Source organism: Petaurus breviceps, unplaced genomic scaffold, assembly GCF_028583685.1.
Source record: "Petaurus breviceps papuanus isolate PSGF00001 unplaced genomic scaffold, PetGlider_PUasm1.0 151, whole genome shotgun sequence".
NCBI lineage: Eukaryota > Metazoa > Chordata > Mammalia > Diprotodontia > Petauridae > Petaurus > Petaurus breviceps.
In genome coordinates this window covers 33,067,857-33,081,863 of record NW_027185712.1, presented here as the reverse complement: position 1 = coordinate 33,081,863, position 14,007 = coordinate 33,067,857, and the positions used below count along the sequence as shown (strand labels likewise).

At 34.0% G+C, this 14,007-nt stretch overlaps 1 protein-coding gene across 2 annotated transcripts in view; it reads left to right on the top strand.

Annotated features, from left to right (window-relative positions):
- Positions 1-14,007, top strand: part of SEMA5A (semaphorin 5A) — a 679,502-nt gene that overhangs the window by 563,953 nt on the left and 101,542 nt on the right. For both annotated transcript variants that reach the window (XM_069077034.1, XM_069077023.1), the window contains one exon: positions 5,457-5,600. In XM_069077034.1, coding sequence (XP_068933135.1) covers positions 5,457-5,600 — 144 coding nt within the window. The remainder of the gene's footprint in view (positions 1-5,456; positions 5,601-14,007) is intronic.

Genomic DNA, 14,007 nt, shown 5'->3' with positions numbered 1-14,007 from the left:
ATATGCCTTTTAAATATCTCCTCCCTGTCCTCTTCATTGTCAATCATGTTGTACCAATGTATAGAGAAATAAAATATTGATTTCACCTTTAGTATATTGAGAGTTTGGATTTCTGCGTGTTGTTTTAGAAAAAAATGCCTTAGTCAGTATGAATTGACAAAGAAGAACCAACAAAGGAGTGGAAATAATCTGATCCTCCTCTCCCTGTCATTTTCAGAAAGATGCACAGCTAGTTACTATAATTCTTTTCTCAATAGTTCCATTTACCATTTGTCTTTATTTTTACAATTGCTTAGACAGCCTTGGCAAAAGGTCATTTTTAGAAGTCTTCATGTTGTATTTATTATTCTTCTGAAATTGCAGATCTTCTAGACCATCTCAGAACTCAATAGGAATCATTTTCTACTAATGAATAGAGTGACACAAGCAGATTCTTAAACAGTTTAGGATGTAAAAAATCTAAATAAATGGCCTATCCACACATTTTTTAAACAAAATAACATCAAGGTGTCAATAGGAAATTTTAAATAAGCCATTAAATATTTTTGAAGTTAAACAGGGAGCTCTTTATGTATTAAATTATAATCAAAAGTGTCACCACCATCACCATCTTCATCATTACACTCATAGAAGGTTAGGGTTATAGAATTGGACTTTTTCTTCCATAACATATAATATTGGTTGTCATCCATTCATGCTAACTCTGCTTGATGATTTCCAGTCATGGAGAAAGTTGATGCCCTACCAGGTTTCCAATAAAAAATTTTAAACAATTCTAATTAGTGTCCTTCAATACTGGAAGAACACAAGGTATGTCCTTAGTATATTTTACTCTTTGCATTAGATTTATGGGGTAATATTTGAGACAAAATACAGCAGGAAAGGATGGGTTACTACTACATCATTGGAGGGAATACCAAAACAATGAAATTCTAGACCCATTAAAACATTATATAGTCATGAAATGATAGATTTTGAGCTGGAAGAGGATTTAAAGGATATTGAATACAATCTCCTCATTTTGTTTCTGAGGGTAACAAGGCACAAAGAAGTTAAGTTACTTTCCTAGGATCATATAGTTAGTGGATGTAAGAGGGAAGATTGGAATTCATATCTTAAGTCTCTAGCATTCTATCCATTAAACCATGTAACTGTCCACTGGAGTAATTAGGAAGTTCTTTATGATTCATTGAATTTGCATAACTATATTTTCCACATCTTAATTCTGCTATCTGGGATTGAGGATTAAGTTTAATTCAATTTACATCTTTTTTTAGTATTTCGGAATTTCTCTTTTTCATCATTGCATCATCCTGAATGTGGTTCCTTGGTACTTGAGTTGTTTCTTAAAGGTTAGGATATTTATTTCTTTGATGTGGGCACTCTGGATTTTGTTTATGGAGTTCCTAAGAATATTCCTTGTGGGGTTTCTTTGAGTTACTGATTGATTTTCATTTTTTATTTCATACTTACTACCTACCTTAAAAAAACATGGTTTTTAGGGAATCCAGTGATTTTAAATGATTTTTCATTGACTTTTTTTTCCAGTTCAATCTTTCTTATGCCAGGTAATATTGCATTTTCTTTTTTGTTAAAGTCAGTCTTTCGATTTTGTTCTACTGTTTCTTGCTATCTCATGGAGCTATTGATATTTGTTTGATTTATTCTGGTTTTCAGAGGATCTTTACTTGAGTGAGATTTATTATTTCCTCTTCTAGGTAATTTTATTTTTCTATTTATTTCATCAAGAACTTCTATTACATTTTTTTCTCTCTTGCTTCATTTCTTCTAAGAATTCACGTGGCCCTTATGGAAATCATTTTTTTTCCTTTGAGTCTATGAATCTGCATGATTATCCTTCAGCCTTCTAGATATTTTGGATTCCTATTACTAAATATTGTAGGCCCTCTTTGATTATGCAGGACTGCTCTAAATAGAGGCTATATGTGTCTTTCCTCTCCTCTAGTCATAGTGGGAGGCTATAGACCTATTTTCCTGTGTTGTCCCTGGCTTTGATGGTAGATCCCCTTTCTTGCTGCACATAGAGTGCTCAGGTTGAATTTTTATGAAATTATAGGGTGGAAGAAGTCACTGTCATCTTTCATTGGATTTCTCAATTGTTATTTCATCTGGTGAAAAATTTCAAGATTTTACCATGAGATGCATGTTAAGAAATCAGACAGTTCAATTCAGGGATCTATCTTGCCCCCCTAAGTTAAGGCAATTACTGAAGGCCTATTAGGCAAATTAAATATTTTCAGTTAATTTTTTCTGTTTCACTTGGAATGATTTGTTATTATTCTTGAAATAAAAGTCTGATCTCACTCAAGAATACCAACAGCTCTTTCACTTTAACCTCAGTATGGTCTTGATAGGTTGTCAAGACCTCTCTCCTCTCTTGTCAAGACCTCTCTTGTCCCTCCCCTCTCCCAGAATTGATGAAAATAAATTGTGTTAACTTTAATTTGGGGTTAACATACTATTTCTTTTCCTTCTTTGGGGTTTTTAAATATAGCATTTTTTAAGTAGAACATTTAAAATTATGTCAAATGTTGCTGTAAGATATTGTCTATCTTCCTTTAAAACATAATGGGATTATTTCACCTCATTTTGTCATTTGGAGATATCACAGATCTGATCCTTCTATCCCACCCTCCCCCCAAAGGACATGTCTTATTCTTTTTCAGGTAAATTGTTAGAGGCAATACCTGTTAATCCATTGCTGTAGGTAATTTCTTGAAGAGGAAACTCCCTCTAGCAAGACAGGATGGCACCTTCCCAGTACCTTATCATTTTAGTCTGCTGCCTAGTAGCCTGAGGAAGTGAAGTGATTTGTCCATCCTCACAAACTGGCATGTCTGAGTTGGGGCTTGAACTTAAGTCTTTTTGGCTCTGAGGTCATTTTACTAATAAATATAAATATGAAACTTTTATTTAAAAATCTAGGGATCTTCTTCATTTAATTTTCCATTAGAAAGAATGTTAGCCATACTGATTATATTAGATTTTGATTATATGCAATCCTTTATTATCTTAGCTAATTTATTTTGATGGTATGAGCACAAACACTAGGAAACAACTAAAACATGTTTCATGTAAGTATAAATTTTAAATATATAGAAAAATATCCTCCACAAGAATTAGATTCATTATTTTGAATAGTTATGTGACTTAGAGGTGAATATAATGCATTTTCTGCATATAAGCAAACCTCCATTCTAAAGAATTTATTTTAATTCTCAATATTTATGTTGGGTACAATTAAACTATCAACTTAAATTTGTTTTTAAAGCTTTTAAAATTATTGAAAATACATTTTGAATGTGTAACAATAAATAACAAATAAAATTTAAAGCAATTCTTATGGTTATCACTAATTTTGTTTAGAAAATTAAGATAAATAAATTTCATTTAATAAAGGGAGATATTTATCAAATATATCACAGGCTTGTTATAAAGAAATATTCTTTGTAATTCTCAGAAGAAAAATATTAAATATATTACCAATGTAACCTGGCTTATGTATAGAATAGGTAGGTATAGCCTGGATATTTTAGTTAAATTATAATATCAATTTATTTATATATAAATTATATATATATAATATCAATCAAATATCAAACATATACTATCATATTCTATAAATATGAATAATACTTCACCCTTATAAGGCTATAGTGTATATATTTACAAAGTCTTACTATTTGGTATTTATTGATATGCATCATTTATAATCTTAAATTATACATTTATTTGTAACATTTTTAATATACATCATCTAGTCTGATCCACAAAGCTATCATATGATGTATATAAATATTCTTGTCCCACCCTTTTTCTTGTCTTTTTTTAAGGGGGGAAGGCAAGGAAATTGGGGGAAATTGACTTGTCCAAGGTCACACAGCTAATAAGTGTTAATCATTTGAGGCTGGATTTGAACTCAGGTCCTCCTGACCTCAAGGTCAGTTTTCTATTCACTGCACCACCTTTCTTCCCCATCCCTTTTTTTACAGTTAAAAAAAATGAAGTTGACTAGGGCTTAGTGATTATCTGGAAATCCGGGGTTGCTGAGCTATATAGGAGGTCACATAGCTAGAAACTTGCAAAGCTGACTCAACTACAGATCTTCAGACTCAAAAGCCAGAGTTATTTCCATTTTATCACCATTCCTTCTACACTTTTATAAGGCTTTAAATACAGTAACAAATTCATAAGCTCAGACTTTTATTAATTGAATTAGTGTTTTATATTTCTGTTCCTTGTTATCAAAGATATTATTAGTCTATGAGCATATATAAATTTTTGTTCTGTTTGTTTTTGTTAGAGGGGTTTCAGGAATGGATTTGGAGAGGCATTTTGGTAGGCTGGATAGAATACTGAGGTCATTCAGGTCAATCTGGTTCTATTTCTACCTCTGTCATTTATTGGCTCTTTGCTTCTTGGTTAGTCACTTTACTCCTCATTGCCCAATTCAAGTTTCCCAACTGCCTTACAAGAGGGAGTTTCCTTATCAGGAATTCCCTATACAGATTTAATCACATATCTATATATGTGGTTTTACATGTATGAGTGTGCATATATGTAAATACATACACACAGAGACACACAAAGACACACAGATAAACATGTATGTGTGTATGTAGGTATGAAATGGTTGATAGGCTTAAGATTTAGAAGGAAACATGGAGCACACTTTTTTTTTCAGATTAAGTCTCTAAGACCCAGATGAGTTTAAGTGACTTGTCCAAGATCACATAGGTAGAAAATGACAGAGTTTGTTTTAGATCCAAATCCTACACTCTTTCTCTTCTACCATACTGATGTATGTCAGTAGTTAACTCTTAAAATAAATGACAGACTGCCAACCAAATGATACAGGAATCCATGTATAGAGTCCTTTTATGTCCTTTAAAATATGTCCTTTTAAAAAAAATGAAACATCAATACCCTATATTCAGTTCTCAGATTTGGTAAATGAATGCTTTTTAGTGTTCTATGGGGATCACCACTGAAATGTTTATAACATTTTAAATTTATATTATTAGCAGAATTTCCTGTCTTTAAGATAAAATAAAATATCTCAAAATCAGTTATTGAGAGAGTGTAGTTTGGAAGGTATATTTCACTGCCTGTGCCAATCATGTTATCCTTGTGATTGTGCAGTAACCCCTGACATATTTAAGTATTGTTGGGTAGATTCCTGTTTTATTTTATTTTTTTGCTTTTTTGGAGTGGGGAAGGCAGGGCAATTGAGGTTAAGTGACTTGCCCAAGGTCACATGGCTAGTAAGTGTTAAGTGTCTGAGGGCAGATTTGAACTCAGGTCCTTCTTACTCCAGGGGCAGTTCTCCATTCACTCCACCATCTAGTTGCCCCCCTGTTTTAATTTTTGATCAGGAGGGTTGCATTTGCTGCCACTTTTCAACAATAAATATGTATTATTTTTTTACCCAACAGAAATGGAGGCTGGACTCCTTGGACTTCTTGGTCACCCTGTAGTACAACTTGTGGCATTGGTTTCCAAGTTCGTCAGCGTTCCTGCAGTAACCCTACCCCTCGCCATGGAGGCCGGGTGTGTGTGGGACAGAACCGGGAGGAAAGGTATGTGGATCCTTCCTCTCTTCAGAACTTCCATCTCCCATGCTTGATGTCATGCCAGTGTGGTACAGTTGTCCCTTAGTTTTAGTTATAGCTGTATTTTACACCTAGCTATGGCATCCCCTTCAGTTCAAGCTGGATCCTCCTCTTTTTCTGACATCCTTCAGTTTTCACTGACACTGCATGTGTAACTGGATTGGGAAGTTGGGTTGCTTGTTAGGTTCACTTGGATGAATTCTTTACCAACCATCTGATTTAAAAGCAGTCAGTTGTGCTGAGGTATTTCTCCTTGTTTTTCCTGGAGACCTGGAAAATTGATTTCATTGGGAAATTGATTGTTGCTTATTTGAAATGCAACTTCACCTGACTCAAAAATAACAATCCAGAATAAGGCATAAAATGGTCACAGCTCAATCTTATTGGTAAGCTTCGTTCAATTTTTTTTTGTCTTAAATAAACATAAGCAGATGTAGGTCACATGGGATATTTTCAAGGCCTTGTTTATGGTTTATAAACACACACAATTTCAGTATCATGGTGATGTTGCATGGTAACTGAAATTGGCAGGAATTTTTTCTATGTATTTTAATCTTTTAGCAAATTGAGCCAACACTATGGTTAAAATCTTTCCTTTCATAGTCTGCTTTATAAAGAATTAGACAATGGGTTGTACCTTTAAAAAATGTTCATCTTGGGCATACATCCTATGTGTTTCCAAGGAAAAAAAATGTAGAATGATGTGTTGAGATTATTATTTATCGCTATGAAGCAGTGTCCCAAAATAATGCTATCTTTGCACTATTAAATATCCAGTGAAAAGAGGGATATCATATTTAAGCTTGCTTGGTCCCAGTATTTAAAATTATTAAATTCTAGACAATAATGTTGTTTCTTTTGTATAGTTCATCCAAGAAAAAGTATCCTTACCTTGTGCTAAGTTGTTACTGAAATATCATTTCTCTCACAAACTTAGCAAGCATTATTAATGTTTCCAGGCCAAGAGATCAGGAATGAAGCATGAATGGTAAATGTATCAGTGTGTGTGTGTGTGTGTGTGTGTGTGTGTGTGTGTGAGAGAGAGAGAGAGAGAGAGAGAGAGAGAGAGAGAGAGAGAGAGCACAAGTGAAGAGAGAAAGTGAAGTTTAGTACTCTGAGAAAGGTCATAGCAAAATAAACAAACCTGATTACTTTTACTTTTTAAATTTCCTTTTGTTGCAGTTTACCCTTAATTTGTCTAGAAGAAAATCAAATTTCTGTTCCAGATTAAACAGGAGGCATATGGAAATCTTAGGAATAAATGGACATTGTTAACCAAATGCATAGCAAAGAGCAGTGCTCCTGAAAGATTTCAGGAAAATTTGGCTTTCTGTGACAAACCAACATGAGAGGGGCAGTCAGAAAGGGTAATGAGATTACAAAGACTGCTTAATGATTTATTTTCCTGGATCTTCAGAAGTTAAAAATGATGAATTTGGGCATTGGAAATATCAGCTCCTGGATCTGTCTGTATATATAAATTTTACCTCTGCAGCTTTTGCCATACAAAGTGATATTCTGTCAGGAAAGAAATAACCCAATCCCAGGGATTTTTTTTTTGAGAAAATAAAGCAAGGTGCAAAGATGCCCTGGCCATCTGTCTATCCCCAGTTCTAGAGTACTAAAGGACCATGTTCCAGGAGTTGAACTACGCACAAAATCATTTTGTGTTTTTCTAAATTTCCAAAAATTTTTGTGGGTGGTCAAACTTGCAGCTACCTTCCCTCAAGGGTATTTTGAGGATTATAGTTTGGGGAATTTTCCTTTGAAATGAAAAAAGAAAAAAATGTGTGTGGCATATTGATGAATACCACATAATGTAATGAACCAACATGTTATCTGTATGCCAAATTCTCCCTCTTGGATAACCAAAATTGAAATAAGGTATCAAAGAAGAAATATGTTTCTGTTTGATCTGATAATCTTAAGGACCAGAGGAAGTTTGTAATTTGTGTATGACTAGGGCTTTTCAAGTCTTAACTTTATTTGATCCTGTGGTGAACTGAGATGACACTCAAGGAAGTAATCTGCTTCCCCAAGTGAGGTCAATTAGTCTTCTCAGAGTAAGCATTAATGCATTTGGATGTCTATTACAACTGGAGCAAGTTAATTCACCTTACCTTTAACAAAATGAGGTCTAACAAACTGGAGTCCCCTATGTAATGAATGATAAAGGGAAATAATTTTTCCAACATCACAAAGTTGATTAGGCTAACAAAGGTTATAATGAGAAACTCATAGAACCTCAGAAGTCAAAGAGAAATTAGCTAATATAACCTCCTTATTTGCATAACACAAAACTGAGGTATGGAAAGATTAAGTTATTTGCCCAAGGAGCCATTGGTAATAAATTACAATGAAGGGATTAGAACCAAAATTTTGTCCTCCAGCCTGGGGAAGTTTCCAGACTCAGTACCACATTCCTTCAACCAGTAGACTTCTTTAAAATTTTTTAAAAATATAAAATTTATTCACAAGTCAGTCATTTCCAGAATCTGTCATTTAAAAGACTTTAAAAAACAAAATAAAACCAATTAACACTATATACATATATACAATATATACATATATACCAGTGTGCATATTCCACTCTCATAGCATCTCCAAGTCTTCATTAAAAGAAAATTGGGCATTTCCATCCAGGCCATAAACATAATTGTTTTTTTCTACTTACATAGCATTCACTTTCCTCTGATTTTTGGTTCTTTTCATTTATTATTTTTTTAGTCTTTATCTCTCTACAGATAGATGGATAGATAGATAGATAGATAGGTGTATAATACACATATGTCTGCTCATTTTTCTCTATATTGGCTCATAACTACTCATATTTCTCTGAAATCCTCATCATTATTATTTTTTATGATATGATAATATTCCTATACCATAATTTGTCTGGCCATTCCCCAATTGAAGGACACCCATTTTGTTTACAATCCTTTGTGATCTCACACCCACACACATACACACACAATATTGTTATGAATTTTTTGTTGGACATGACTTTTTTGCATCTTTAATCTCATATGGCTGAGCAGGTGGATCTCTGGATCAAAGAGTACAGACAGTTTGCTGTTGTTTTTCACTTTTTTCAATCATGTCTAACTTTTCATGACCTGATTTGGGGTTTTCTCAACAGCAATACTACAGTGGTTTGCTATTTTCTTCTCCAGCTCATTTTACAGATGAGGAAACTGAGACAAACAGGGTTAAGTGACTTGCCCAGCATCACACAGAGAGAAAATATCTGAGGCTGGTTTTGTATTCAGGATTTTCTGACTCCAGGTCTGACACTTTATTCACTGTACCACCACTGTGCCCCTCAGACAGTTTAATTTTAAGTAAATTTAAGCTGGATAACCATATATAATAAGAAAAAATATCTTCCTTTCCATAATATCATATATAAGCTGAGGTGTCAGGAGGCAGTTACCAAGTGTTTACTATACTCCTTTCAATATGCTAAGTACTAGGAATACAAAGAAAGGCAAAAATGGTCCCTACCTGAAGGAGTTCCTATTCTAATTAGGGAGGCAACATAATTAGTTACACTGAAGATATGTGCCAGCTGATGCAAAATAATCTCAAAGGGGAATTCGCTACTGGGAGTAATGGAGTAGGTCTCCTGCAGAAGGAGGAATTTGAATTGAGACTTGATGAAGCTGTGGAAGGTAAGTAATGAAAGCCAGGGGTAAAAACAACAACAACAAAAACCAAACAAATGCAAACAATCAAAAACCTTCAAGACCAGAGGGAACAGTGAATACAAAAGCATAGAGGGTTTTGCAATGAAAAAACATAGATCAGTTTAGCTAGGTCATAGACTAGGTAGATGGAAGCAAAGTCTAAAAACAGTGGAAAAATAGGAAGAGGCCTGACCATAAAGAACTTTAAATACCAGAGGACTTTAATATTTGATCTTATATATAGTAGAGAGACACCTATACTTATTGAGTAGGAGAATGACATGGACATATTTATGATTTACAAAAATAATTTTCATTGCTGAGTGAAGAGAAAAAATATAACTTGTAAAAATATTATTATTCTTCTAATTTGCTTTCTAAATGCACAATGAGAACTTATAATGTCAAATCAAAGTGTTCATTTTAATATATCATAGAGTACTAAAAAAAAGATTAGAAACATATTTCATCTAACTAGGGGCATGCAGAGGAATATTTTCCTGAGCCTTCTGTCTTCACCATTAAACCAGTCTTATACTAGAAAATAAAGAGCTTGATTCCAATATAGTTGTTCTTCCCAAAATTAACAATATCCACTCTCACAATTGTCTTTAACTAAAACCATATTCTAAAGTCTCACTACCTATTCTAAAACATGAGGATGTTTTATTTTTTTTAGAAAAAAGCATATGTTAGTTACCAGTGGGTCAGAGAGAAATGTTTCCCATGGTAGAACAGTCTAAGTTTGGGTGCTTTCAAGGTATTTTTGTGTTGGAAACAGGATACTAGACTCAATGTGTCATCAACCTCTCCCAGAGTGGCATTTCCTTTTTGACTCTGTGAATGAAGACACAAGACATAGAGGGTCAAAGCCCTAGTTCTAATATTTTCTCTTTCCCCTCTGACTTTGCTTGCTAGAAATAGGATGAGCTCAGAGGGCAGCAGTTTCATAGATCCTTACAATACTTGTTTTGCAGAATTACCATAGGAATAGACACTAAGGCCTGAGAAACAAGAAACTAAAAAGGAGCAAGAGCAAAGGGGAGAAAACAGTTTCTAACCACTGAAATGCAGCCAAAATAGAGGCTTTAATAAAATTTGCCTGCAAACCCTGGGCCCCAGTGCCATTCTTGGGTTCACTCCTGCCATAGATCTTTACTATGAAAACATACCTGGTGTTTTCAGAGCTTGGCCAGGGTAGGCAAATGTAAAGCAGCTCTTGTGCACCATGATTTATTTTCTCTTCAGAGAAAATGCAAGCTCAGTTCCAGAAACGATTTTATTTTATTAAAAGTTAAGAACATCATATAGGCACTTTAGTGGGGAGTTTTTCTTCTCCTCCTCATGACGATTTTTTAGAGGTGAAATTTGTGATTATGCTTCTAGAATGTCTCAACCTTTTATATTTGGAAAGGCCTAGCTTTTTACTCTTGCTTACTGACCGAGACATGATACAATAATATTTTGAAATGAAATCTGATACAGCAAAAAGTATTTCATTGGGAGTCAAAATATCCAGTCCATCTCTCTGTTATTAGGAGCCCCTTAAGCCTACATTTTAAAAATTATAGTCCAAGATACTGAAACTCCTGTGGCCCCAACCTCATCTCTTCACTTCAAGTCTTAGGACCACACATCTAGAGTTGCAAGGGATTTGGAGTTCATCTAACCCAACCCCTTTCTCTTAAAGATGATAGAAATTGAGTAAAAAAATAACTTTAATCAACTTTTTCAAGATTGTTTAGGTATTAAATAAGAGACAGGATTTAAAGTCAGGTCCTCTGGCAAACTTCAACACTCCACTATTCCAGTAGTTTTCCTGATGGACATTTTGAATTGAATATCAATGCAATTTGAGTATGACCAAGACAAGATTTCTTACTCATTTTTCCCTTACTGCCCATCTTTGTAATCAGAGAGCATATTGCCATTATCTACCACCTAATATTCCAAGCTAAGCAACTGGGAGAAAACTTTGACTTATTTTTGAATTCTGACTCCACCCAGTGAATCTTAACTCTTTTTACATAAATTCATTTGATTTGCTTTTGTTTTTCAATCCTGTAAGAATCTATGTGATTTTGTCCATAGACTTTTCCTGGCAAAGATACTGCTTTGTTATTTTCTTTTCCTTTGGGTCCTAATTTTATAGGAGAGAAACTGAGGCAAATAGGGGGTGACAGTCACACAGCTAGTTCAGTGTCTGATTACAGATTTGAACTCGTCTTCCTGACTCCAGGCCCAATGCACTGTCTACTGAACCACCTATGTTTCTTTCCTTTTCTTGTTTCTATTACTCTGATCTAGGCACTTCCTATTTGGACTATTGCAACCTCCCCTTCATGTGGCTTCCTGACTTCAGTACTGTCCTTCTCCAAGCTGCTCTTATCATCTCTAACTCAGGTTGTCTTTGTTGTAGCTTGCTTTACCAATGTTCTTAAACTCCACAGGGACTTCCTATTTAAATATAATTTAGGAGGGGAGAGGAGGAGCAAAAAGCAACCAGTGCTGGCTTCAGGGAAACTATGGTCCTTAGACCATCTGGTTGAGATAGTTATCAGTCCACTGGGCATATATGTTAAATCCAGTGTGAAGCTAGGAGACTTCCTATATAGAGAAGGCAGCTTGAAAAAGTTCATACTTTGCATCTTTTGTAACAAATCCAAGACCTACTTATTGTATTTTAAAGCCTTTTCTGGAATATATTGCTTCTTTCCTTGTTTTTGGATTGCTTAGACCTATGCTGTTCTTTTTCTAGGGTACATTTGTTTTATTTTAAGTTCATTCTTCCAGTGATCCCCACTTTTTCTCTTTCCTAGAATAACTCTACTTATAAAAATACACTCAGCCATTCTGCCCACTTCACAAATCAAATCCTTTCCCTTATATAGTTTTAGCTGTTTCTAAATTACACCTTCCTCTATGTAGTCTTTCTCAATTGATCAAAAAGTAGTTGTCAGACATTTTAGACATGAAATTGCCGTTTCCTTTTCTTAACTTTAACACCAAACTCAGACTTGTTTTCTCTAAAACTAAAAATCTCTAAAAATAAAATTTCCTTCATTTGTATATGGAACCTGTAATAAAAGCCTTAATCAACTTCTAAGTTTTAATGGCTTTGAACTACACATATGTTCATGTGTTTTTTTTTAGAATATAAACAACATAAAAAAGAAACAGATCTGCATAATTTCTTTGTCTTTTTTAAAATTCAGGATTTTAGTGTTATACATACATACATGCATGCTTGTATATAAATATTCATACACAAATACTCATAAATACACACCCTTGTAATTTAGGGGAATTCATATAGATATGGATGTGTATACATATGTATATATATATAAATATATTACATATATTATGAATATATGTGTATGTCACAATTCTTGAGTCCTTTTCCTGTCCTATAAAACCTTCTCGTAAAACAACTAAGTTCAGTTAAATCAAATAAATCAACATATTTTTCATGTCTAAAAGCCTATATCTCATTTTAGACCCATTATCTACCACCTCTCTGATAAGAGACAAGAGACATGCTTCATTATCCATCCCCTAAAGTCATCACTGGTGGGTCACTGCACTGATTAGAGTTCTTTAGTTTTTTAGTGCTGGTTTCTTTTACATTATCAGCATCATGGTAGAAAATGTTTCCTTGTTTCTACATCCCTTGTTCTGAATCAGTTTTTGAGTCTTTTCAAGTTTCCCTAACTTCTTCATACTCATTATTTTTATAGTACCGTTATTCCATGTAATACCCTTGCTACAGTCTCATGAGTGGTTAGACATTGGTCTGATAGAAAGAATAATAGCCTGTCAGGAAATCCTGGTTTAAGCCTTATCTCTTTTATTAATTGACTGTTGACTTTGAACTTCATTTCTTTTTTTTTTTCAATTCAGCTTGACATTTTATTTATTTTTATATGTCTCTGGTCTTCAAATTGAAAGATGATCTATCCAAAACTAGAAGGATACCCAGAAGCTAAATGCCATCAAGATTAAAATAAGAAAACTAAAGCCTTCAAATCTGGCCTCAGACACTTAACACTTACTAGCTGTTAGTTAGATAATTGTGACCTTGGGCAAGTCACTTATCCTCAATTGCCCTGCTTTCCCCACTCCAAAAAGAAAAAAGAAAAAGAAAACTAAAGCAAGGTAGGTTAAGTGATTCGTTCAAGGTCACACAGATAGTGTATTAGATTATAAAGTTTTTGAGGACAGTAACAGTATCTCACTCATTTTTTTTCATCCCTCCAATAAGACAAAACATGGTGCTTTGCACAAGGTGCTTAACAAATTTAGTTGAATTTGAATAAAACAGAACAGTTTTAAATCACAATTACTTTGTGTTTCCTTCACCTCTCCTGTCCCAATCCCTTTAAAAAAATTATTTACTTTAGTTTACAACATTCAGTTCCCAATGCCACAATCCCTTGAGTTCCAAATTTCCTTCTGCTCACTCTCCTCCTCCCCCACAAGGTGGCATGCAATCTAATATAGGTTCTACAAATACCTTCACACTAAATATTAGTCAAGTTTCAAAGAAGAATTATAACCAAATGAACAACAAGAAAGAAGGAACAAAGGAAAACAAAGCAAAAAAGGGATAGAGCAAGTATTTGCTTCAATCTGCTTTTAGACTTTATAGTTCTTTCTAGATGTGGATATCCCTATGAGTCCTTTGT